The 26,216-nt window shown below is 44.6% G+C and overlaps 1 protein-coding gene across 9 annotated transcripts in view; it reads left to right on the top strand.

The window, feature by feature from the left end:
- Positions 1 to 26,216, top strand: part of LOC311226210 (MAP/microtubule affinity-regulating kinase 3-like) — an 84,723-nt gene that overhangs the window by 29,400 nt on the left and 29,107 nt on the right. For 5 of the 9 annotated variants that reach the window (XM_084311588.1, XM_084311592.1, XM_084311591.1 and 2 more), the window contains exons 6-10: positions 4,597 to 4,667; positions 8,005 to 8,061; positions 11,440 to 11,676; positions 14,428 to 14,568; positions 21,608 to 21,707. In XM_084311588.1, the coding sequence (XP_084167714.1) occupies positions 4,597 to 4,667; positions 8,005 to 8,061; positions 11,440 to 11,676; positions 14,428 to 14,568; positions 21,608 to 21,707 (606 nt within the window). The remainder of the gene's footprint in view (positions 1 to 4,596; positions 4,668 to 8,004; positions 8,062 to 11,439; positions 11,677 to 14,427; positions 14,569 to 21,607; positions 21,708 to 26,216) is intronic. The other 4 variants (XM_084311590.1, XM_084311594.1, XM_084311593.1 and 1 more) reach the window with 1 other exon arrangement.

The following is a 26,216-nucleotide window of genomic DNA, read 5'->3' on the forward strand; positions in this document are numbered from 1 at the left end:
TAAGAGTCCTGCACTATCTATCTGCCTACGCCCCACAGTGTTCTCATTCAGCATGTCTATTTTTACAGGAGGTCTTTAGCTTCCTCTGATCATTTCAAGGGAATAACCATCTTGTTGACCCATTTTAATCTCCCCGAGACCCGTGCGCGGGTCCCCGCCCACACTTTGAAAACCCACTGCTCTAGAGTCTTCCGTAAAAGAAATACTTTCCCGTACGGTGCACCGGGTGCCCTTTAGACCGGAACCGCCGCGAGACGTCGGCTGGTACGAGCGCTTCTGTCTTGAGCACTGGAGTCGGGAGGAGCGGTGATGACTCTCTGATGCTCTCCTCTTCGGAAGCGCAGAGCGGCGAACCCAGCGCCTCTGCAGGTCAACACGGGTGTGTGGGATGGTGTCGAGGGGCCCAGGGAGGAGGAGGAGGCGTTTTGGTGCGAGCCTTGCTTATATCACCCCTCCACACACACACACACAGACGCACGCACACACATATGCATGCCTGGACACGCACACATATAAACACACATACACTCACACACACGCCTGCCTGCCTGCACATACACACATAAACACACATCCTCTGACACACACAGACCGAAACGTGCACAGATATACAAACGAGGGCTGCACGATTAATAATAAAAAAAAACAACGCGATCTTGATTCATAGACCTATGCGATCTCGTTTCTAAATTACGGTATGCGAATAAAAAAAATCTATTTTTCTTTTTCTTTTAATATACTTTTTACTTACAACTTTTTTAAATGGTGACTATTCTGACTTGAGTTATTTTGTATGTTACAAGAGAAGTCAAGTCAAGCACTTGCTTATGTTTAAGTCGAGCACTTTGATATATGTTATGTTGTCTGTTTAAGAGAGTGCAATAAATTATTTTATTGAAAAAATAAGAATCGCGTGAGAGAATTGTGATCTCAATTCTTAGATAAAAATCGTGATTCACATTTTAGCAAGAATCGTGCAGCCTTAATACACACACACACACAGACACACACACACACACACACTCACACCCCAGACGCTCATCTTGTACTTAGGCCTAACAAAAATAATGGTTGGTTTCCGGTTGCCGACCGACCCTGCCGATTTAGGTGCGACCCAATATATTTTATGAGTTTTTAAAAAAAAGAGAAAAAAATAAATCAGATTTTTTTTTTTTTTTTTTTTTTTTTTTTATAGAATAAAGTTTCTTAGAAATCTTAGTCAAACATTTAGTATTATGGATATTAAACATGCTGGCAGAGTACATGCATCCATGTTGTTGTGAACATTTTAATTAAATAAAGAAATTCCCTATCCATAGTCGCCGTGGGAAAGAATAAAATAAAAAAATAAAATAAAATAAATTCCCTACCTACCCATGGCCTTAACTGACAACCAACAGGAAACCAACAATATTTTTTATTATGCCTTAGCACACGAGGGAGTGTGGTCACGTTTTGGCCGGAAGTGTGTGTGAAATGAAACATGCAGGAAGGAGAGAGACGTGTCGGATGTTAGGTGGAGCCGTGCTCGGTAGCAGCATGTGCCTCTAGGACAGTGGTCCTCCAAAGCCCCAGGGGTCCTTGAGGGGGGGTTCCTTCAGGTGGTCCCCAGCAACACAAGTTATAGTTTCATTTCGCTAATATTTTATTCACCAAACTTTAGTGAATAAGTGACTGTTATGATCACAGTTTGCACTCACTGTTATCTTCCCACCTACATACTTCATGAATAGTGATGGAATTCTGTAAAATTCTCTGAATCGCATTTGACGACATATCTTCTCGGATGGGGGTCACTGAGGCAACATGTTATTAAAAAAAAAGGGGGGTCCCTGACCTATTTACATGTCAATTTGGGGGTTCGCTGAACCACTGCCCTGGTACAGGACTGCTCTAGTACAGAAGTACTATCTAGATCTCATATCCGGGGAGGATGTTTATACCTATCTTTTTTTTTCCTATGTAGTGGGAGTGGTTGGGCTGTTAAGGTAAAGAAACGGGTTTATGAACAAGTTTTGGACAAAGGACAAAGGCAGGCTGCAGCGTGTCATCCACTCTGCTGAGAAGGTTATTGGCTGCAATCTGCCATCCCTCCAGGACCTGTACGCCTCCAGAACCCGGAGGCGTGCAGGTAAGATTGTGGCCGACCCCTACCACCCCGGTCACAACCTGTTTGAGCCACTCCCCTCTGGCAGGAGGCTGCGGTACATCAGGGCCAAAACCTCACGCCACAAGAACAGTTTCTTCCCCTCTGCAGTGAGCCTCATCAACAAGGCTCGGGACCCTCACTGACATCCCCCCTACTGTGTTACATTAACACACCCTACTGGACTATATACTTGCCCACTACGGGTGGAACGGTTCACAAAATCGACGGTTCGGTTCGTATCACGGTTTTAGGTTCACGGTTTTTGGTTCGGTATACGTTGTTTTTTTATTTTATTTTTATTTAACACTCCAAAAATACCATACATCAACATAAGATGTATAGCCTAAAAATAATCCAACTTTTCAGTTATTCTCAAGGACGTAGTCATGCAAACACTGAAAGAATGAGGCCATTTGACATCAGGCACATTATTTTGACAGTGACGGTTAGAGCTAGGAGAGATTTTGGTACAGCAAGAGGGGAGGCATTGTTGATTTAAACATGCTTCTCATTTATTTGGTAAAAAAAAAAGGTTTACCTTTTTAATAATGTTTGGCACACAAAGACCGAACTGACTGAAAAATATAGGCAACATTTGTCAAAGTATTAACTTAGTGCAAACAAAAAATTATTAAACCTTTCCATTTTTGTGGCCGCATTATAGACAAAGGCCAACATAAAGTATGCATAATGCTCAACCAGCACTAGACTTTCTCATCAAAAAGTAAAAGTCACAGAAAAGATGATTAGGGTTTTAAATAAGGACGTTTATGGGGTTTTTTGTATTAATAATAATTTGCACTAAGGAATGTTGCAACTGTTATCTTAAAAAAAAAAAAAAAATGAGATGTTACAAGGGAATGGTGGTGTGTGGAGTTGGTACGTCCAAGCAGGGACCAGGATGTTATGGGTTGCAGACACAGTTGACACACACGCTCTAGTCTCCTGGCTCGTTATTGAACACGGTTATCTTTGAACCTCTGTTGTCAAGCCTCGTCAATATACCCCCCTTCCCCACTAATTGAACTGGTGTCGTGGAGTCACTTCTCTGTGAGCGTTTCCACGGTTAGCTTGCGGCTGACATTAATTAGCTCGCGGCTAAAGTTAGTTAGCTCGTAGCTAACGTAACGTTAGCCTAGCTTGAGGCTAACGTTATATAACCAAACAATACACGCATCCCCCGAACCGTGGAGGTTGTACCGAACGGTGTATGGTTCGAATGCGTACCGTTCGGTACGACCTCCACGGTTTGGTGCATGTACTGTAATTTTCGCACTATAAGCCACACCTGAATATAAGCCGCAGCAGCTAAATTGAATGATGTGTACATATATAAGCCGCACTGGACTATAAGCCGCAGGTGTTTTAATGTTTAATTACCATATGTAATTAGCATTGGGACACAATACTGTCTGACAAATAACAAGAATTAACTCATTTACAAGTTGTATTAAGTTTAGCAAATAAGGGAACAGATAAATAACATTTCCATGCAGTCAAAAAAGCAATATTTCGATTTTTACATTTTCGTGTTTGGTCACGTCGAGTCACATATAAGCCACACCGTTATATAAGCCGCAGGGTCAAAAATGGGGGGGGGGGGGAAGGCGCGGCTTATAGTCAGAAAATTACGGTATGTATTGTTCGGTACACTGTTCCAATGCATACCGTTCCACCCCTATTGCCCACTGTATTGTTACTTCATTCTAATTAGTGTATACAATTGTATAATTGACCACATCTGCCCAGTTGTACAGCCCTGGCCTAGATTTTATTTCATAAATATATTATTCTATTAAGCCATATTTCATTTAACTTTACTCCACCACTTTATTGTATTATCTGTCTGTTGATGTCTGTCCGCTAATGTCGCACCAGTAACAGCCAAAGCAAATTCCTTGAATGAGAAAAGTATACTTGGCAATAAAGACCTTTCTGATTTCTGAAGTTTCTAAAAATTTCTGGTGAAAATTATGACTGGAGCTTTGCTGAAAAGTGATCTCATTAAAATGTCTAGATGGGATCTAGACATTACCATTGAACCATTCCTCAGTCAGGTCAATAAAACACCCCTGATCCCTGTACATGGGGTGATGGACCAGCTACTTTGAAAATGTGATTATTGTTTCATTGCAAGTTATTTTATAGTTTGTCGATATCTACTCACTTGAGTGTTTATGTGGATTCATGAATTCGGATTATTTTGCTTCCTCTGGCCGTGTCTTTGTCATGAGGTTTTCTCAAATTGCCTCAGGTTCTGCTTGCAGATATTTGTATTAGCTGTGACCAGCAGCTCTAGGTCACTTGGTTGGTTGGTCCACAAAATGTATCTTTCTCTCTCTCTTCATATTTGCGTGTACCGGTATGTACGTGCAAATTTTCACTTTGTTCTCTTTTGTCCCGTCCCACCCCTCCCTCCCTCTTCTCTCTCTCTCTCCGTTTTGCAGGAGAGGTCTTCGACTACCTGGTTGCACATGGCAGAATGAAGGAAAAAGAGGCCAGGGCTAAATTTAGACAGGTACAGAGCTTTCCCCCGCAGTGTTCTGGTTTCACACCTAGCTTTAGGCCCCACAGTCCTGTACATCACACTTCCTTCTGTCCTGCGTCCTGACCCTATAGTACTGTAATTCACGTGAGATCCGCCCGTGCCACATTTCGGTACTGTAAAAAACAAACAAAAAAAAAACATGTTCCGCACGTTCACGGCAACGTTCACACACACAATACATGCTTACCTAGGGATTTGACTTGATTCAACAACAAAGCAGTCGGGGCAATGGCGAGCTGAAAACGGTTGCAAGTGTTGTTACACTTTACAAAGCTAGATGCAGACGACGCTCGCTGCAATATTATATATTATATATATATAGTGGGCGGCTACGTGGCGTAGTGGGCAAGGCGCTCGCCACGAAATGCTGGAGACGCTGGGCTCGTCAGTTCGAGCCCACCGCTCCACATTTGCTTTCAGTTTAGCTGGTCGTCCGCAGTAATACACATTGGCCGTATTAGGGGGTGGGAAACTGATGGGTGGGGATCGGGCGTTGTGGACAGCGACTCCTACAGGTCGGTTGGTGCGCCTGCGCAGTAGAATCAGGAAGTGTCGGGGGCAGCGTGAGCCTCCCACGCGTTACTCCTCGCCACTGAGAGATCGAGCTGCGCAGGTGAAAAGATGCGACTGCTGTTACCTCAAGTACCGGAGGGGACTTGTGCTATGTATGACTTAGTCCACATTGCAGCCGGCTTGTGGGAGGCAAGAAACAGCGTCCGTGACAGGGGAGGGTTGAATTGGATGATACGAAATTGGGATGGGAGAAAATATAGAAAATGGGAGAAAAAGTGGATAAAAAAAATATATTATATACGGTATATATATATATATATTAACAAATTGTTCTAAATAAATAATTAGAAGTTTGGAATTTTTTTCTTTTTACAACTGAGGTAGGTAGACATTTTTAGAGACTTAAGTACCGAAAAAAAGGTACCGTTTGGTACCGGTATAGATCCACAGGTATCGGTTCAAATGTGAACGGTACCCAACCCTCGTCCTGACCCTATAGTACTGTACATCCTTCTGTCCTGCGTCCTGACATTTTACATACATTATTCTCCAACACATGGTACAAGGCACATAATATTAACTTGACATTTTGTATAATATATGATGTCACTCAATATGATTCTTATTTAATTATATAAAAAGAAAATCACGTCAATTGATAAATGTGGTGTTTAACAATTTTCTTAAAATTTTGCAGTAATAGCAGTAGCTAGAAATGGCTAAATTCCCCATTTTATCTTAACTAGCCAACCCCCCCCCCCCCCCCCTCACCATGGAGCGTTTTGTTTATATGGCAACGTGACGGCGAGAAAGGGCTTCTGGAGAGCAGGACGTTCTTCTACTGTAATTATGGGCACTTCTGCATCACCCCAGTACTCGTAATCACAGCAATCGACGCCCTCCCCAAGTATTACGGCTTATATCCAGCAGTTAGCGACACGTGCCATCTGAGCGCTGCTATTTGTGGGGAGGTTGAAATGAGAACGTGTTTCTTGCTGAACCTCAACTACATTTGGTTCCGATGTCAACGAGCCATTTGCGGTCATCGCACACGCTCTGCGGATCAGATCTCTGCGCTTCCTTGTTTTTCCCCTTACCGGCCGCGACAACGGTTACGGCCAATAAACACTCCGGCCCTCTGTGACCAAAGGGGCTCCAACGATAAGTCTCTAAAAATGAAAGGGAAATAGTTTAAAAGTTTCCCCCGGAAGTCAATGACTTTCTGTTCGATACGGAAATAAACGTCCTCTGTCAAAACTCTGCAGCCTCCGGGAGAATGCTACGAAGATGAGAACCCGGAGCCTCTCGCGCCGCCCGCAATATATCGGACCAGAACCACCCCTGGATCAAGATACCGGCTGTGTGCACTCTGTGGATTACATAATAACTTACTCCGTCAATGGAGATCCGGTTAATACAATTTATTAACTCTGAATGAAAGTATCAAATACAAAGTCGGAGAATAATGGCTCGGATGGCCCTCACCCACGGGACCAGCTGTGACACCTGAAGAGAAGAGCCCGATGCACAGGAGGGGACCTTATTTATACCCAGGAGAGGGGAACAATAAAACTGGGGGGGTTGAGTAGAGGGAACTTCAGAGGGAGGAGACGAGCTCGGTTTATCCTCCACAACTCGCTGTGACACGATCTGATGTCAACCCAGAGAGCTGCTGCTGAGCGGGGCTTCTGCAGCCCCTGATCTCCCCCTCCCCGGCTCGACCACATCTTCCGACCACATCCTTCCTTCTGTCTGTGAACCGTGAGCGTGAGCTGGTAAACGGAGCAGTATCGGAGCCATCGCCATCTTGAACTCCATTTACAGGGGTGTAAAAAGTACCCAGAAATGATACTTAATTGAAAGTATGGGTACCGTCTCAAAATCGTACTCGAGTAAAAGTCAGAGTATCTGGCTAAAACACACTTGAGTAAAAGTAAAAAAGTTTCTACTTTTAAATGTACTTACCGTAAGTACTAAAAAGTAAAAGTAAAAACTTTTTTCTGACTGTCTATTCTTCTGGTAGCAGGTGTTTAATCAAATATCCCTGCTTTCTAGTCTTGCACAAGGACCAATCAGCATGGGTATGGGCAGGTTCATTTTCCATCGATGGGGATTTGATTGGCTGTTTTTAAATAAAGCGCGGCTGCAGGATTAATAATGTTAACGTTAGTTCGGCCAGAGAAACAAATATACTAATTAAAATGGTTGGACCTGTGAGATTTGTACTTTGTAGGTCTGCATTTTAAATGTAAGGAGTAAAAAGTATGTGTTTTTTTTTCTCTAGTCTGAAATGTAATTGAGTAAAAGTACAAGTATACAAACCTAATAATACTTGAGTAAAGTACAAATCCCCAAAAACAGTACTTAAGTATTGTAACGAAGTTCAATTACTCAAGTACTTTACACCCCTGAACTCCAATATGCACCAATAGCGCACCCCTTCCCCCTACTCCCACACTGTGCAACATCCTACCCCCCAAGTGCAATATACACAGTGCAATACCCACCCACTACCGTCTGACACTGTGATTGTTATTTTGTACATTGTATTGTAACATTGTTCATTGTATAGTATCTCATGTTTCTGTACAGTATTTTAGGTTTCTTGTATAGTATTTAATGTTTCTTGTATATTATGTTTCTGTATAGTATTTTAGGTTTCTCTTTTATTACCTGTGTGATTTTATATTCCACTACTGCACCTTAAATTTGAGTCCCAAATCTCGTTGTGTGCAAATATAATGATAATGAAGTACAATCTAATCTAATCTGTGTTGTTGTTTGTCTTGTACAGATCGTATCAGCGGTGCAGTACTGTCATCAGAAGCACATTGTTCACAGAGACCTTAAGGTGAGTAAAGACCCCTGTGGCCTCCACTTAAGATGGGGGTCCCCAAACTCTTCCGTCATGGATGCCCCCAAGGCAGGGCTGAGAAATGTTATATTGGTTTGTGGACCCCAATGTGACATGGTATTGATTGTATATAGAGGTTCAACTTGCCTTGGGATAAAAGCGAGCACATGAACAAATGAAAATGTTGTGGAAGGCCAAATTAAAATGTTGTGGAGGGCCAAATGAAAATGTTATGGAGGGCCAAATAAAAATGTTATGGAGGGCCAAATAAAAATGTTGGGCAGCCCTGCGCTGCAAGCTCATACTGTTTACTACTGTTCATACTGGATACCGATACTGATACTGATATGGACACTGTTATCTGATATCAGGTTGATAACGGGCTAAAATAGGATGTCAGGAAATGTCCCCACTAAGATCTGACACCACGAGCCATGCGCTGCTGTAAGATCTGCGTCTCATGTTTTTCAGTGTTGCCAACAACACAACAAGATAAAAAAATTTTTTAGATCTCCCCAAACGGATCCACAGATGTCGTGGACACAATAAGCGTGAATCCATCCCTCATACAGGATGAATGGGTGTGAATTGCTCATACCGACATTAGTATGTCGATTGCTGTTCCTAGTAGAGGGAGGAGGAGGAGGGGGGGGTGTTCTCTACACGCATGTGTCATGCGGTCGGAGGTAGGTGGGGCCTGCATCTCACGTGTCCTCCACCACACCACCTACTGTACCAAAACAGTAAACGCTGCTGCCCCATTTAGCTGGCCGGGGCAGGCGGGTGGTGCGCTTCCTCCCGTATACATATTGATGCTCTCGTCTTTTTATCTCGGCTAGCGTTGCCCCCCCCCCCCCCTCCCTCTCTCCATCAGTGGGAGTAACTGGGTCTGAGAGCCTGCGACTGCTGCTTCTACTGCTGTTTGTCCAGACTCTGTTCCCATCTACAGCCTCATGAATGATGCATGAGAGGGGAAATGAGCCGAGAACTGTGTGTGTGTGTGGTACTATATAATAAACATCTTCTGTGTGTATGTTCTGTAGGCCATGTGTGTGTGTGCCTGTTTTTGTGTGTGATCTGAGCTGCATGTATAATAGAACTATTTGGTTCTGTGTGTGTGTGATCTGAGTTGCATGTATAATAGAACTCTTTGGTTGTGTTTGATTGATTGATTGAAAACTTTATTAACAGATTGCAGAGGGAGGCCAGGTGGTGCAGTGGGCAAGGCACTCACCACCAATGCTGGAGACGCTGGGTTCGCGTGTTCGATCCCAGCTCTCCACATTGTTTTCAGTTTGGCTGGTCGTCCGTACTAATACAATTGGCAGTATTAGAGGGTGGGAAAGCTGATGGGTGGGTCCTGGGCGTTTTAAACAGAAAAATACTCCTACAGTTCGGTCGGGGCGCCTGCTCAGCGAAGGAAGGATCTGGAGGGAGGTAGTGTGACCTTCCACACGTTACACTCTCCCAGTGAGAATCTGCGCTGCCAGGCTGGCTGCCGGCAGGCTGCACATGTGTCGGAGGAAAGCATGTGACAGTCGCCGGCCTTTCGGACCAACAGTAGGGGGGGTGCGCAACAACCAGGAAGGGAGTTGGGAATTGGCATAACGACTAACAGTGGGATGGGAGAACAATCAGAAAAAGAGGAGGGGGAAAAAAGATAGTAAAAAAAAAAAATTGCAGAATGGGTACAATACAGTACGGCTCAATACACACAATTGTTAAGGGGATGCAGACCAGAGAAAGACTTTCGTCTTGTTTACATCAGGGACCCCCATTTTCAATTCATAATGACATTATTATGACATACGCAACATACAGATATATATCATGACATTTCTGACATGTACTGTTACATTTGTGACATACAAGATATGCAAATATACAGTACTGTTAAACAGAGTCTGTATGTGTGATCTGTGCTGCATGTATAATAGAACTCTTTGGTTGTGTGTGTGTACCTAGGCCAGGGTATAGGGGGGGGGGGCATGGTTAAACTTTAAACACTACACCTCATCTCAGACTTGTAGGGCACTTTGTTCCTCCCATGCAGCTTCTCTGTACAACAGTGATGTCTCTCTAGACTAGAGACCTCGGCTGATGCCTAAGTACTTTTATTCCATCGTTCGGTATTCGTTTTTTTTTTACCAATGCCGGTAAGGGAGAGAGGGCCGATAAGCTCAACCTGGACAGGGGAGAATCTTCCCAATACCGAGAGCTGTGTGCATCACTTCCGAAATCGAAGCAAAGTGACTTGATTTTCTGTATTGTGTCTAAAAAAAAAAAAAACCCATCTAAATGTGGAGAAAAAATATTATCATTTGGTCTAAGGCTATACCGTTATGCAGTAAAGTAAGATAATATATATATACTTTTTTTGATCCCCTTTGGTAAATTCGGCCGTCATAGCAGCATGGGTTTGCCACACACCTCGGTGCCAAACTACACCGGTATCGGCTGATACTGAAAGCTCACAAACTCTGAATCGGTATCGGTGGGGTGAAATGGTGCTATCCCTGGGTGTGGTGTCCCTAATTGGGAAGAGCATGGTCTCTTAGCAGGCTGGGGGCTGTGAGGCGTCGCTTGGGGGGAGGGGGGGCAAAGCCCTCTGGGGGCGGCGGTCAAATCCTATGGCTGCGTGGTCCTGTGTAGCGTCGTGAGTGGAGTGTGGCACCAACACTGCCAGGATTAAGCTTTCAATTCCCACCAGGGTAACCCCATACAAGGGAAATGGTGCAGTCACAGTGCCGTCTGAGGGCTTTGGATGAAACCAAACGGCAGACATACATTGTTGTTACGTAATGGAAGTCATCTCTCCTTTTCTTTTCCTTCACTGGGATTAGAGTTGATTTTTTAATCTTTTTTTTTAATTCTAAATGTTTTTAAATGCCACATCGACTGCGTTTGTCGAAGCCATTTTAGAATTTGAACAAGGGCAAGTACTTAAAGTGTGAGAGGAGGAGGAGGGGTGGGGGCTATTCCAGAAAGCAGGATTGCCCAGTTAGCCAGATATAATAAATATATATAAATTGAAATAGTTCAATGTAATTGTGATGTTTTAATTGATTCCATAAAACGCCACATGAATACCGGTTCTTTTGACGTGTCTAAAATACAAAAATGTCAATTCATAAGAAAAGATTCAAACATTGTTTCAAACAGATTTTTAGACTGTTCTAGCAAACTGTGTAATCCTGCTTCCTGGAAGGTCTCAGTCTGTAGGATATTTGACCAGTTATCATCAGAATTCAATTTTAACATTATAAAACGCATACTTTTGGACAGCGGTCGAATAAATCTTAACTTTTCACGATTCAACTGGAAAACATTTATCACTTATTAATTTCTCCCTCATCCTCCCTTTTTTGTCTCCAGGCGGAGAACCTGCTGTTGGACGCAGATATGAACATCAAAATAGCCGACTTTGGCTTCAGTAACGAGTTCACCATGGGCAACAAGCTGGACACGTTCTGCGGCTCCCCGCCCTACGCCGCCCCGGAGCTCTTCCAGGGGAAGAAGTACGACGGCCCAGAGGTGGACGTCTGGAGCCTGGGGGTCATCCTCTACACGCTGGTCAGCGGGTCGCTGCCCTTCGACGGGCAGAACTTAAAGGTGGGTCGGCGCGTCTTATGTACCGGGATAGTAGAGCTGCGCTATATCTCGAATATTGTCTTGTGATATATCGTATCGTGGATTTTCTTTTTTTCTTCATGAATTGTGAGATACACAATTTTTTTTTATGTTCTAAGAAAATAACAAGTCGTCCAAAACAAGAATTCTATGAGCCCAAAAAATCGGTCGCTTAATTCATTGTCAATGAACCAGTTCCAAAAAGTCTCACTTGATTCATCTCGATGCTCTGATTTCCACCCGAGGGAGACTGTTGTCCTGTGTATTATAGATATTGAATTAACTGTCTGACATCATTGGAACGGCACGAGGTGCATTCAGTTTTAGGGTGGATTTTCCCTTTTTATTAAGTGAGCACGTCCATCTGTTGGGTCAGTGACGTCGATGCAAGTGAACCCTTGGGCCAGAAGGGATGTTGTTTTGTAGCCCAGACAGGAGGGATGGAGGGAGTGAAGATCTACCCTTCACTCGGGTTCATTTGGAACTGAGCCGCCCTCGGCTAGCCTCCGTCACTTAACGTCCAGATATTCTAGGACTCCTCCCTCGAAGCATATCAAAAGGGAACATAATTGTCAGAATTTAATGCAGCCAAGTAGGGCTGGGAGGTACACCGAATATTAAGGTGTACCTTCATGAAGCCATCCTAAGGCAATGAAGGCATGGACATTTACCATAGCATCAACAATATATAGCAACACAAAATGATACATGTTGTTTTAAGTTAATAGTTCATCTAAAAATAATTTCTTGCAGCAGTATTGTAAGAATTTGACTAAAATATACCCTTTGGAAGGAAAAAGCACCATGACATTTTCTTCTTGAGACGAATATGGTGATGTAATATTTTGGACCATATTGCCCAGCCCCCACAGCTAAGGTGGCTCAGAGAGGCTGGCACTATCGGTATGCATCAAGGTGACTGGCTGCAGCTTTGGGGTCATATTGTACTACATTATTATCAGTCAGCGGATCGCCGCCCTTTGACAGACGAGGTCTGTCTCCCTGTCCGACCGCCTGTGTACCGTGATATCTAAATACGCTGTCGTTGGAGTTATGAGACATGTCCAAACATGACGGCCTCCTCCAGTCTCCTGGTGACACGATGCCAGACAGGGCCCTACTATGGAGTGATGGGAGACTTTTAAACCTTATTACTAGGGATGTTCGATATTGGCTTTTTTACCGATATCCGATATTGTCCAACTCTTAATTTCCGATACCGATATATATGCAGGGTTTCCTCCCCCAAAAAACGGAATAATTTCAGGTAATTAACATTACATATCTCTTGTCGTGGAATTAACAACATTATGCATACTTTTGACAATACATTAAATAAGAATTTGTTCTTACTTGCTTGCCTTTAAATAAAGGTTAAATAAAACATTTTGAATACCGATAATTTCCGATATTACATTTTAATGCCAATATCGGCCGATAATATCGGACATCCCTACTTATTACCCATGTAGGTCACTTTTATTAGGAAGCCTAATGCCATCTATCCAAAAAGATGATATTTTATATATATTGGAAGTAGCAATTGTTAGCATTTATCGATGTGAGTGGAAGTCGATGGCGTCTGTTACCATGTCTCTGAAAAAACAAGCAAACATTGTAGTCTTTCTATGTACCGTTGTCGAACGGTTAGGAAGTTGAGTTTTGACTACAGGCCTGTTTCCTCCTGGTATTAAGATCTGATCTGGGTGATCCAAGCACACAGCTCGAAGTACGGGTGGGAACGCACCCAAGACGCATTGAGGACACATTGAGATCCGATCCCTCGGACCACATTCTGTTAGCAGTGTGCACGCAAATTCGACCTGGGACTCATCGAAAGACCGCCTAGTCAAATGTGTCATGTCTTCTGGAGTCCTGGATATGAACCTTCTTCTAATCCTTATGGTGAACAAATATTGGCTCTCTCTCTTTCATCCGTTTTCTCATCTCTAGTTGGTTCTGAAATTGCATGTGCTGGCTTCATCCACAATGTCTGAATCTTTTGAGAGGCCTTATAGGCTATATCAGGGCTGCCTAATCATGTTGAATGAATCCTAAGTATAATAGAATATCTTTGTTATCAGAATGTGGGCTTGTCGCGCCCCTTCAGCAGACTTTATTATTCCGCTATATTCCGCTTCCAAGCATTTCCCTACCGTCATTAAAACTCCAGCCACGTGCCTTCTGTGTGCTGCCCTGGTTCAACTCTCCTGAAGGTTATCCAGTGTCCTATCCAAACTGTTGCTCCGCAGGCGGCTCTTCTAATTGCGTTATGGCCTATATTTTCAAAAGAGTCGTCCTGACGGTAATATTCCTGTTTGCATATTGAGCTGGTGAAGTGAGATCCGATCACAAGTGGTCACTCGAGGCGCATGTGGAGACACATTCTGATACCGGGTGTGAACAGACTTACTTGGATCACCCAAATCGGATCTTGATGCCCGGTGGGAACAGGGCCTTAGGAAGTCTCCTTTTTTTAGAGCAGGAAGGGCTTCCGTCACATATTTTACTTTTAAAGTAATAGATTTTCCACACTGGACCAGTGAAGGTAAACTGGGGCTGTTTTGTAACGGTGGTGATCACAAATAATTATTTATTAATACATTTATACTTTATTTTTTATTTAAAGTTTCAAGGATTGCGATATCCACACGACAAATCTTTCGGCTTTGAAAACATCCTATATAACATCTTTCAGTATTTCACTAACTTCCCATGTACCCTCCTCCGTAGGAGCTGAGGGAGCGCGTCCTGAGAGGGAAGTACCGCATCCCGTTCTACATGTCCACGGACTGCGAGAACCTCCTCAAGCGTTTCCTGGTGCTCAACCCGGCCAAGCGGGGCACTCTCGAGGTGAGGGAGGACAGAGAAAACGTAAATATGTCTCTTCTTAATTTTTCATATCCCAGCACGCCAGCCAAACCACCCAGGAGTATGCTCCTCCATCTCCCAGCACATCAGTCAATCATCCAGGAATATGCCCATCTACCTCCCAGCACATCAGTCAATCATCCAGGAATATGCCCATCTACCTCCCAGCACATCAGTCAATCATCCAGGAATATGCCCCTCTACCTCCCAGCACGCCAGCCAATCATCCAGGAGTATGCCCCTCTACCTCCCAGCACGCCAGCCAATCATCCAGGAGTATGCCCCTCTACCTCCCAGCACATCAGTCAATCATCCAGGAATATGCCCCTCTACCTCCCAGCACACCAGCCAATCATCCAGGAGTATGCCCCTCTACCTCCCAGCACATCAGTCAATCATCCAGGAGTATGCCCCTCTACCTCCCAGCACACCAGCCAATGATCCAGGAGTATGCCCCTTTACCTCCCAGCACGCCAGCCAATGATCCAGGAGTATTCCCCTCTACCTCCCAGCACGCCAGCCAATGATCCAGGAGTATGCCCCTCTACCTCCCAGCACACCAGCCAATGATCCAGGAGTATGCCCCTCTACCTCCCAGCACACCAGCCAATGATCCAGGAGTATGCCCCTCTACCTCCCAGCACACCAGCCAATGATCCAGGAGTATGCCCCTCTACCTCCCAGCACGCCAGCCAATCATCCACTCCTCCATCCACCACCCAGTGCCTGCATCCATCCTGCATCTCCTCAACACTTCAAAACCATCCTTTGTTTTGTTTTTTTGTTTGTTCTGAGCCCACACTCTAATTTTCCTTCCCTCTGTCCTGGTTATGAATTATGCATCAACAGTCGTTTTTTTTGTCTCTCTTGTTTGGAGTCATTTAGGCAGAGAGAGACAGGAGTTTTCCAGCTTTTCCCGCTGAGTGCCACATGGTCTCTTCGCTCCTGTTGCCAAACGTGATGCTAAGGGGGAAATGTGTTAAAGGAACACACCAACATTTTGGGAAATGCACTTACCGTCTTCTCCAGAGTCAGACAAGAATGTACATACCAATTTCCTCCCTGTGCGTTCAGTAGTTGGAAGCTAACCTAGCTCAACACAAATTAATAGAAGTGAATACAGACCACACTAGCCTAGCTGCCAAAAACACCTCTCCCAGAGTTCTAAGCTACGCTAGTGGTCTGTATCCACTTGCATTCATTTGTGCTAAACTAGGTTAGCTTGCAGCCAGATAGCTTTCTACTGAATGCACAGGGGGGAAATTGGTATTTTATCTTTTAGTTTGACTCTGGAGAAGACAAGCACATTTGCCATAACGTTGGCGTGTCCCTTTAACAATTTATACCAGGGTTATGACGACGTGTACGAGTATCTATATCTTCCAAGAAAGGGCATGTTTTCGCTTAGGTTCATAAACCTTTTTTTTAAATACCAGAGCCACTGCATGTATCATAAGAGATACTTGTCATCCCATTCATTCCATTATAAGAAAAATGGAGATTGAATACATCTATGTGAATTAATTGTATTTCATATTTTAGTCCTTTTCTTTTTTTTAAAGATTTATTTTAGCATTTTTACAGCTTTTATTGGTCATACAAGACCGACAGAGGAGAGGGAGAACGGGAGAAGATGTGGGCAGGACATGCGACAGATCAGCCCGGGAGCGGGAGGCGAGCCCAGAGCGGCCGCGTAGGTCTGCGAGGCAGTATGCGGTGCGCCACTGGGGCGCCCCATTTTTAGTCCTTTTCAACAAGTTAAATGGGTCTTAAACATCTTTGAAATTATGATTATGCATTCTAGCAGCCTCTCTGTTTTAGTCCTGTTCTCATTCCAGCAGCCTCTCTACCCCTCTGTTTCAGTCCTGTTCTCATTCCAGCAGCCTCTATACCCCTCTGTTTCAGTCCTGTTCTCATTCTAGCAGCCTCTATACCTCTGTTTCAGTCCTGTTCTCATTCCAGCAGCCTCTATACCCCTCTGTTTCAGTCCTGTTCTCATTCCAGCAGCCTCTATACCCCTCTGTTTCAGTCCTGTTCTCATTCCAGCAGCCTCTATACCCCTCTGTTTCAGTCCTGTTCTCATTCTAGCAGCCTCTATACCCCTCTGTTTCAGTCCTGTTCTCATTCCAGCAGCCTCTATACCCCTCTGTTTCAGTCCTGTTCTCATTCTAGCAGCCTCTATACCTCTGTTTCAGTCCTGTTTTCATTCTAGCAGCCTCTATACCTCTGTTTCAGTCCTGTTCTCATTCTAGCAGCCTCTATACCTCTCTGTTTCAGTCCTGTTCTCATTCTAGCAGCCTCTATACCTCTGTTTCAGTCCTGTTCTCATTCTAGCAGCCTCTATACCTCTCTGTTTCAGTCCTGTTCTCATTCCAGCAGCCTCTATACCTCTGTTTCAGTCCTGTTCTCATTCTAGCAGCCTCTATACCTCTCTGTTTCAGTCCTGTTCTCATTCCAGCAGCCTCTATACCCCTCTGTTTCAGTCCTGTTCTCATTCTAGCAGCCTCTATACCTCTGTTTCAGTCCTGTTCTCATTCTAGCAGCCTCTATACCTCTGTTTCAGTCCTGTTCTCATTCTAGCAGCCTCTATACCTCTGTTTCAGTCCTGTTCTCATTCTAGCAGCCTCTATACCTCTGTTTCAGTCCTGTTCTCATTCTAGCAGCCTCTATACCCCTCTGTTTCAGTCCTGTTCTCATTCCAGCAGCCTCTATACCTCTCTGTTTCAGTCCTGTTCTCATTCCAGCAGCCTCTATACCTCTGTTTCAGTCCTGTTCTCATTCTAGCAGCCTCTATACCTCTCTGTTTCAGTCCTGTTCTCATTCCAGCAGCCTCTATACCTCTGTTTCAGTCCTGTTCTCATTCTAGCAGCCTCTATACCCCTCTGTTTCAGTCCTGTTCTCATTCCAGCAGCCTCTATACCTCTCTGTTTCAGTCCTGTTCTCATTCCAGCAGCCTCTATACTTCTGTTTCAGTCCTGTTCTCATTCTAGCAGCCTCTATACCTCTGTTTCAGTCCTGTTCTCATTCTAGCAGCCTCTATACCTCTGTTTCAGTCCTGTTCTCATTCTAGCAGCCTCTATACCCCTCTGTTTCAGTCCTGTTCTCATTCCAGCAGCCTCTATACCTCTCTGTTTCAGTCCTGTTCTCATTCCAGCAGCCTCTATACCTCTGTTTCAGTCCTGTTTTCAGTCTAGCAGCCTCTATACCTCGCTGTTTCAGTCCTGTTTTCATTCTAGCAGCCTCTATACCTCCGTTTCAGTCCTGTTTTCATTCTAGCAGCCTCTATACCTCTGTTTCAGTCCTGTTCTCATTCTAGCAGCCTCTATACCCCTCTGTTTCAGTCCTGTTCTCATTCTAGCAGCCTCTATACCCATCTGTTTCAGTCCTGTTCTCATTCTAGCAGCCTCTATACCTCTCTGTTTCAGTCCTGTTCTCATTCTAGCAGCCTCTATACCTCTCTGTTTCAGTCCTGTTCTCATTCTAGCAGCCTCTATACCTCTGTTTCAGTCCTGTTTTCATTCCAGCAGCCTCTATACCGCTCTGTTTCAGTCCTGTTCTCATTCCAGCAGCCTCTATACCTCTGTTTCAGTCCTGTTCTCATTCTAGCAGCCTCTATACCCCTCTGTTTCAGTCCTGTTCTCATTCCAGCAGCCTCTATACCTCTCTGTTTCAGTCCTGTTCTCATTCCAGCAGCCTCTACCTCTGTTTCAGTCCTGTTTTCATTCTAGCAGCCTCTATACCTCTGTTTCAGTCCTGTTCTCATTCCAGCAGCCTCTATACCCCTCTGTTTCAGTCCTGTTCTCATTCTAGCAGCCTCTATACCTCTGTTTCAGTCCTGTTCTCATTCTAGCAGCCTCTATACCTCTGTTTCAGTCCTGTTTTCATTCTAGCAGCCTCTATACCTCGCTGTTTCAGTCCTGTTTTCATTCTAGCAGCCTCTATACCTCTGTTTCAGTCCTGTTTTCATTCTAGCAGCCTATATACCTCTGTTTCAGTCCTGTTCTCATTCTAGCAGCCTCTATACCCCTCTGTTTCAGTCCTGGTCTCATTCTAGCAGCCTCTATACCCCTCTGTTTCAGTCCTGTTCTCATTCTAGCAGCCTCTATACCTCTCTGTTTCAGTCCTGTTCTCATTCTAGCAGCCTCTATACCCCTCTGTTTCAGTCCTGTTCTCATTCTAGCAGCCTCTATACCTCTCTGTTTCAGTCCTGTTCTCATTCTAGCAGCCTCTATACCTCTCTGTTTCAGTCCTGTTCTCATTCTAGCAGCCTCTATACCTCTCTGTTTCAGTCCTGTTCTCATTCTAGCAGCCTCTATACCTCCCTGTTCTCATTCTAGCAGCCTCTATACCCCTCTGTTTGTCCTGTTTTCATTCTAGCAGCCTCTATACCTCTGTTTCAGTCCTGTTTTCATTCTAGCAGCCTATATACCTCTGTTTCAGTCCTGTTCTCATTCTAGCAGCCTCTATACCCCTCTGTTTCAGTCCTGGTCTCATTCTAGCAGCCTCTATACCCCTCTGTTTCAGTCCTGTTCTCATTCTAGCAGCCTCTATACCTCTCTGTTTCAGTCCTGTTCTCATTCTAGCAGCCTCTATACCCCTCTGTTTCAGTCCTGTTCTCATTCTAGCAGCCTCTATACCTCTCTGTTTCAGTCCTGTTCTCATTCTAGCAGCCTCTATACCTCTCTGTTTCAGTCCTGTTCTCATTCTAGCAGCCTCTATACCTCTCTGTTTCAGTCCTGTTCTCATTCTAGCAGCCTCTATACCTCCCTGTTCTCATTCTAGCAGCCTCTATACCCCTCTGTTTGTCCTGTTCTCATTCTAGCAGCCTCTATACCCCGCTGTTTCAGTCCTGTTCTCAACTGGCCGTTTCTCCTGCTCCCCTGCGCTGCATGTGAACGATCAAATTAAATTGAGATCAAGCTGTCAAACTAGGCGTTGCAGATCAAACTTCACTCTAGATCCAGCAATGTCATATCAAACTTACAGCTGAAAATGTTGTCAAACATATTGGGTTCAGCCTTTAGGTAGAAAAGGGAACGTTGACGAGGATGTCACTATTTCCTCTATGGCACGTACATGCCATGCACACACACGTCAAGGACTTAGCTTTTTTCGCGTGACATCGCATAAAGACGGAATTTCAAACGACTAGTTTTAAAGGTACAAGCTTTTGAATACGGGCTGGGTGCAAAATCTTACTGGGTGGTCTTATTTCCCACTTTGAGTGTTAGCCCTGAAATATGTGCCCAAGCACTGAACGCTTTTCACAATATTTTTTAAAGGGGCACGTGTGTCCTTGCAGGGAATGAAACAACAACAGCAGCTGTTGTCACATGATCTTCCTTCCACAAGACTGAAAAACGGCTTCTTCCCCAAAGCTGTAAAACTGTTGAACATGGCCTGACACCCCCCTCATCCACACACTCATTACAACACACACATGGAGAGCGTTCTCACACACACACACACACACGCGCACACACACACACACGCACCCACACACACACGCATACACACATACCATATACCCACACCCACTAAAACACACACAACGCACACACCCACACATATATATGCATATACATTCTCCCCACTGACCGTCCGACATGTGCCATACATGTTTACTTGTTTATTGATCCTTGATTATCGATACTTGTTTGCATCTTATGTTGCTGCTAGATCATATGCTGCTAATTGTTATTAGTTTATTTTCTCACTGGAGCACTTTCAGTACTGCTTTTATTTAGACTTTCTTTTGTTCTTCTCTTATAGGGCTGTCAATATTATTTATATTCTTTTGTTGTGTTGCAATATAATGACAATAGAAAAAGCCTTTTCTTAGGGTTTAGTACTTCACAACGTCACGGTGGTTTAGTACTACACAATGTCATGGTGGTTTAGTACTACACAATGTCATGATGGTTTAGTACTACACAATGTCATGATGGTTTAGTACTACACAATGTCATGATGGTTTAGTACTACACAATGTCATGATGGTTTAGTACTACACAATGTCATGATGGTTTAGTACTACACAATGTCACAGTGGTTTAGTACTACACAACGTCATGATGGTTTAGTACTACACAATGTCATGATGGTTTAGTACTACACAACGTCATGATGGTTTAGTACTACACAATGTCATGATGGTTTAGTACTACACAATGTCATAGTGGTTTAGTACTACACAATGTCATGATGGTTTAGTACTACACAATGTCATGGTGGTTTAGTACTACACAACGTCATGATGGTTTAGTACTACACAACGTCATGATGGTTTAGTACTACACAATGTCATGATGGTTTAGTACTACACAACGTCATGGTGGTTTAGTACTACACAATGTCATGAGGGGTTAGTACTACACAATGTCATGATGGTTTAGTACTACACAATGTCATGATGGTTTAGTACTACACAATGTCATGGTGGTTTAGTACTACACAATGTCACAGTGGTTTAGTACTACACAACGTCATGGTGGTTTAGTACTACACAACGTCATGGTGGTTTAGTACTACACAATGTCATGAGGGGTTAGTACTACACAATGTCATGATGGTTAGTACTACACAACGTCATGATGGTTTAGTACTACACAATGTCATGATGGTTTAGTACTACACAATGTCATGATGGTTAGTACTACACAATGTCATAGTGGTTTAGTACTACACAATGTCATGAGGGGTTAGTACTACACAATGTCATGATGGTTAGTACTACACAATGTCATAGTGGTTTAGTACTACACAATGTCATGATGGTTTAGTACTACACAATGTCATGATGGTTTAGTACTACACAATGTCATGAGGGGTTAGTACTACACAATGTCACGATGGTTTAGTACTACACAATGTCATGATGGTTTAGTATTACACAATGTCATGATGGTTTAGTACTACACAACGTCATGATGGTTTAATACTACACAATGTCACGAGGGGTTAGTACTTCACACAATGTGTATTGATGAATCGCCCTATGATCGCGCCCCCATTTTCATAGTCTCTCTCTTTCTCTCCCCAGCAAATCATGAAGGATCGCTGGATAAACGCAGGGTTCGACGAGGACGAGCTCAAGCCTTTCACGGAACCAGAACTGGACATCACGGATCAGAAGAGAATAGGTACTTTAGTCAGACGGCGGTCTTCATCGCTGAGCATCAAAACCCCAACGCGGGGCTGCAGCCTTAAACATACAGCCGCTCTCGTTATTTCACAGCCAAAGAGCATTGGAAACGGATGAAACATGGCCATAAATAAATGAGAGGGTGGGGGGCAGGGGGGGAGAAGAGAAACTGGTGATGCTGAGAAGGCGCGGATCCCCCTCATCGTGTCCAGGATGAAGGGGGAGATCCGGGAGGGAGAGAGGGGGGTGGCTGTATGTATGCACAGTGCTGCGAGAGCTGTCCTCTAGAGAGTGCAGGGGTGTTGCATAACGGCAGCTGGGATGTCTGTCAGAGCACATGTGCTGGAGCCAGACCCCAGTCACATCAGTATAGACTCACTGCAGAAAGAGAGGAGAGAGGGGAGGGAGTGAAAGAGAAGGAATATAGATGGGGGAGGGAGATGGATTGAGAGAGAGAGAGGGAGGTGGATGGGGAGAGAAAAAGAGAGCAAGTAGGAGACTTGAAGGAGAGATAAAGGGAGGGAGAGAGTGGAAGAGAGCAAGTAGGGGGGGGGGGGCGGAGAGAGGAGAGGGAGTGAGATGAGGAGAGATGGCTCTCACATGTTCCATCTAATCTGAGAGGCAGAGCACGTTCCAGGGAGCTCCCCATCTCTCTCTCTCTCTCTCCCTATCCCTCTCTCCCCCCTTTTGTGCAAATGACCTCTCGGCTGGGTGTATAAAACCAAATCCACTAGAACACTTCTACGATGTTGCAGATAACCTATTGTGAGGGGAGAGAGAGAGAGAGAGAGATAGAAGCCGGACACTGGTGTTCCCATGTGCTCTGATGCTATATTATGCAAGAACATACTGTAAGTGTAATATATCCTAGCGTGACATGGGTTCCAACCCTTCTCTGCTGAGCCCATATTGGAGTCCCACAAACCTTCGATTTTCTTCTAGGGCTGTCCTGTAAAATTACATTTCCCCACATGTTGTCGGGCAGAAAGAGCTCCTTTTAAATCTCATGCATACCAGAGATGTATTTTTCCGGAAACATCTCGTTCAGCATTGGGGGTTAGCCGGGGAAAGCATACAATTGTACTAATCCGTGAAGAAAACCCTTGACTCGACTAAGACCGGTCAATTGACTTAACCCTTTCACTGCCGCGCTACCAAACGGTTAACCCTTTCACGGCGACAATACACAGAAGGTTAACCCTTTCACTCCCACACAACAGCCGGTTGTCGGTTGTGTGATAGTAAAGGGTTAACCTTCTGTCGTGTGGCAGTGAAAGGGTTAAGAAAAATGCAATGCAGGAAAAAGACACCGTGCTGCTGTTCAGCGACGGCCTTTACATACAGGCGTGTCACGTTGTTCCTAAAGCCGTTGATGGAATAGAAATACTTTATTCATCCCGAGGGCAGTTTGGCGGCTACGTGGTGCAGTGGGCAAGGCGCTCACCACGAATACTGGAGACGCTGGGTTCGCCTGTTCGAGCCCAGCGCTCCACATTGCTTTCAGTTTAGCTGGTCGTTCCGCACTAATACACATTGGCAGTATTAGAGGGTGGGAAACTGATGGGTGGGGATCGGGCGTTGTGGACAGCGACTCCTACAGGTCGGTTGGTGCGCCTGCGCAGTAGAATCAGGAAGCGACGGGGGCGGCGCCCCTCCAAAGCGCAGACCCCGACGCTGAGAGATCGAGCTGCGCAGGTGAAAAGATGCGACTGCTGTTACCTCGAGTATCGGAGGGGACTCGTGCTATGTATGACTTAGTCCACATTGCAGCCGGCTTGTGGGAGGCAAGAAACAGCGTTCGAGACAGGGGAGGGTTGAATTGGATGATACGAAATTGGGATGGGAGAAAAATTGAAAATGGGAGAAAAAGTGGATAAAAAAAAACGAATAAGAATGAAAATAAGCCTAAGAATAAAGAATAAAATGAGCCTAAGAATAAAGTACGGTCCGCGATATACATTTGTTATGTATATACGTTCTAATATAAAATATACAGAAATCTACATCAAGTGTACAGTGTGTGTAATATTGAACAATGTTGTTTTAAAAGTCCAGGAAGATGGTACCGTCACCCTGTGCTCAGTGATGCAGTGAGGCACAGTGATGCGTTGTAAAGTCCGATGGCTGTCGGAATGAAGGACTTCCTGTGCCGTTCAGTGCTACATCTTGGGAGTCTTAAGTTAGCCTAGCACTGAACGTGCTCCTTCTGTCCGCCAAGTCTGTGTATGGACACGTATATCTGATGTTATGACTACATTCATGAGGCTAGGATCCCCTTGTCGTGTCAAGGTTCTTGCACAGAGGCCCCGGGAAACGTCTGTATAGAGAGACCTGATGGTTCTCTATCTGTTTTTTGAGAGTGACCCCGTGTCTGTTGTTCTCATAAAGGATGATGCACCACCGGAGAGGATGACGCACTGGAGCACTTTTACATATTTGTTAAAAAAGCGTATTACATCCTAGTAGAGAGCACTTCTGTGTGTAGTGGGAGCACATCCTAGTGGAAAGGGAAGGACAATGAGAGATGGGGAGAGAGAGAGAGAGAGAGAGAGAGGGAAATAAATTCATAGAGATGGCGAGAAAGTCCATTAGTCTATTAATAGGTTGGTTTCGTCACCCAAGGTGTTGTTGGGAGAATAATAGTACAGTGACCAGACGTCCCCTGAATGTCTTAAATGGATTAAGTTGTGTAAATGATGCAGTGATGAGAGTCTTTCCCAGCGGAGCAACAAGTAACGTCACACCGGTCAAGCTACGCTATTGCTCGCCAAGTGTGTTTTATAGCAGTGTTGATAACAGAGATTTTCCAGAAGGAGCCGTGTTCCAACAAAAGCTATCGTTTCATCGGAGAACAAATGTATTCACAAAATGGATCAACATTCAACCTTATCGAAGACTCGATAAGTACTTATGATTACTTTCCCTAACCATTTTGTCATGCATTTCTTTATGACCACAGCCCCCGGAGAACCATTTTGTTTATGTGTGCATATATATATGGCTCTTTTAATGCGGATAAATCACAGGCGTTTTTTGTCAAATCGCAAGCCCCCGCAAATATTGCAGAGATTGGTTGAATTTGCATTAATTATGATTTCCTGGAGGGAGTGCCATATTACATCCTAGCAGACGAACGGGTTGAGAAACGGAGAGAGAGAGAGAGAGACGGGGAGCGGAGGTATCGAGGGAGAACGCTGTCTCATGTTCTGTCTATTCGGAGAGCAAGGGCATGTTTCAAGGAGCTCCCCACCGTAAAGGCTTTACCACAGCGCTCCGTCGTGTGTTGAAAGCATATTGCATCCTAGTGGGGGAAGAGAGAGTGGGAGAGAGAGAGAGAGAGAGAGAGAGAGACGGACAAAGAATGTGGAGCACATAGATAAATGTTTGAAGCGAGGACATGAGGGAGAGCCTCTCCACCTGGCATGCTACTCTCAACGTGATCCTGGCTGTGTGTAGGGGGGGGGGGGGGGGGGGGGGGGCAGTGAATAGACGTCAGTGCCTTTTTGTGTGTGTGCACGTGCGCACACCCCTCTCTCCACTCAGCCTCAGCACCTGTCTTCTGCTGAGTGATAGAGCTAGGGGCAGGGGGTGTGTGTGTGGGGGGGGGTATCACCTGAGCTCCAGTGCTTGCTGACTGACTCACTCACTCTCGCATGAAGAGTTTGCCGCATTTAATAACCCCCCCCCCCCCCCCCCCCCCCGCCTGCCCTGTGATTGTAGTTGACATAATTTACATAATTCACTCAAATACATTATGAAATGGATCAGTGACATTCCGTTCCAGCTGATTTAAATATGCAAGGTGTATATCGTCAGCCATACGTGCAGAGACATGGTTGTTTACAGAATGATATTGACAGGGGTGAGGGGTTACTATTATCTATTCACTCTTTTATTATCTATAATAAAATATTATTATTATTATTATTATATCTTATTAACCCAGGACTTTCATAGTAACTAGCCTATGAAACTTGATATGATGTGCGCGGTTTGCAACGATGTCCTCGGCGGCACATGAAGAAATGTCTGATTTATACTGTGTGAGCTTCCTGTTTTGGAAAAGGGGACATGTATCATGGTTGTTTTGAAGGCTAAAACACTTGGCCCGGCTGCGCCGTGTCGGAGCCTGGTGAGAGGATGCAGCGCAGTCGACACTAAGGTTTAAACGGTGAGGGGGAAAAGGTGACGGAAAGGGCTTTTGTACGGAAAGTGAAGGGAAACCAGCCGCCCTGCAATCCCCCCTCGTTTAAACCAGGACAGATCGCACACCGGCACCCCCTCTCTGGTTGTTACAGAACACAGGGGGAGCCCCAGTCGTGACTTTTCTACAGTAAAGTTAATAGGACTGATTCAGATTCAGAGTTTTTATTTGCCACATGGAATCATACAATCAGAGTTTCTTCATTACACAATCATAAATAACATTCCATGGACAAAAGGAGCAGGAAGAAGAATAAATCTTATAGTTACCTGCCCCTTATTCCTAAACTAAAGAAGTATTTTC

This window comes from Notolepis coatsorum (assembly GCF_963971535.1).
Source record: "Notolepis coatsorum genome assembly, chromosome: 3".
NCBI classification, from domain to species: domain Eukaryota; kingdom Metazoa; phylum Chordata; class Actinopteri; order Aulopiformes; family Paralepididae; genus Notolepis; species Notolepis coatsorum.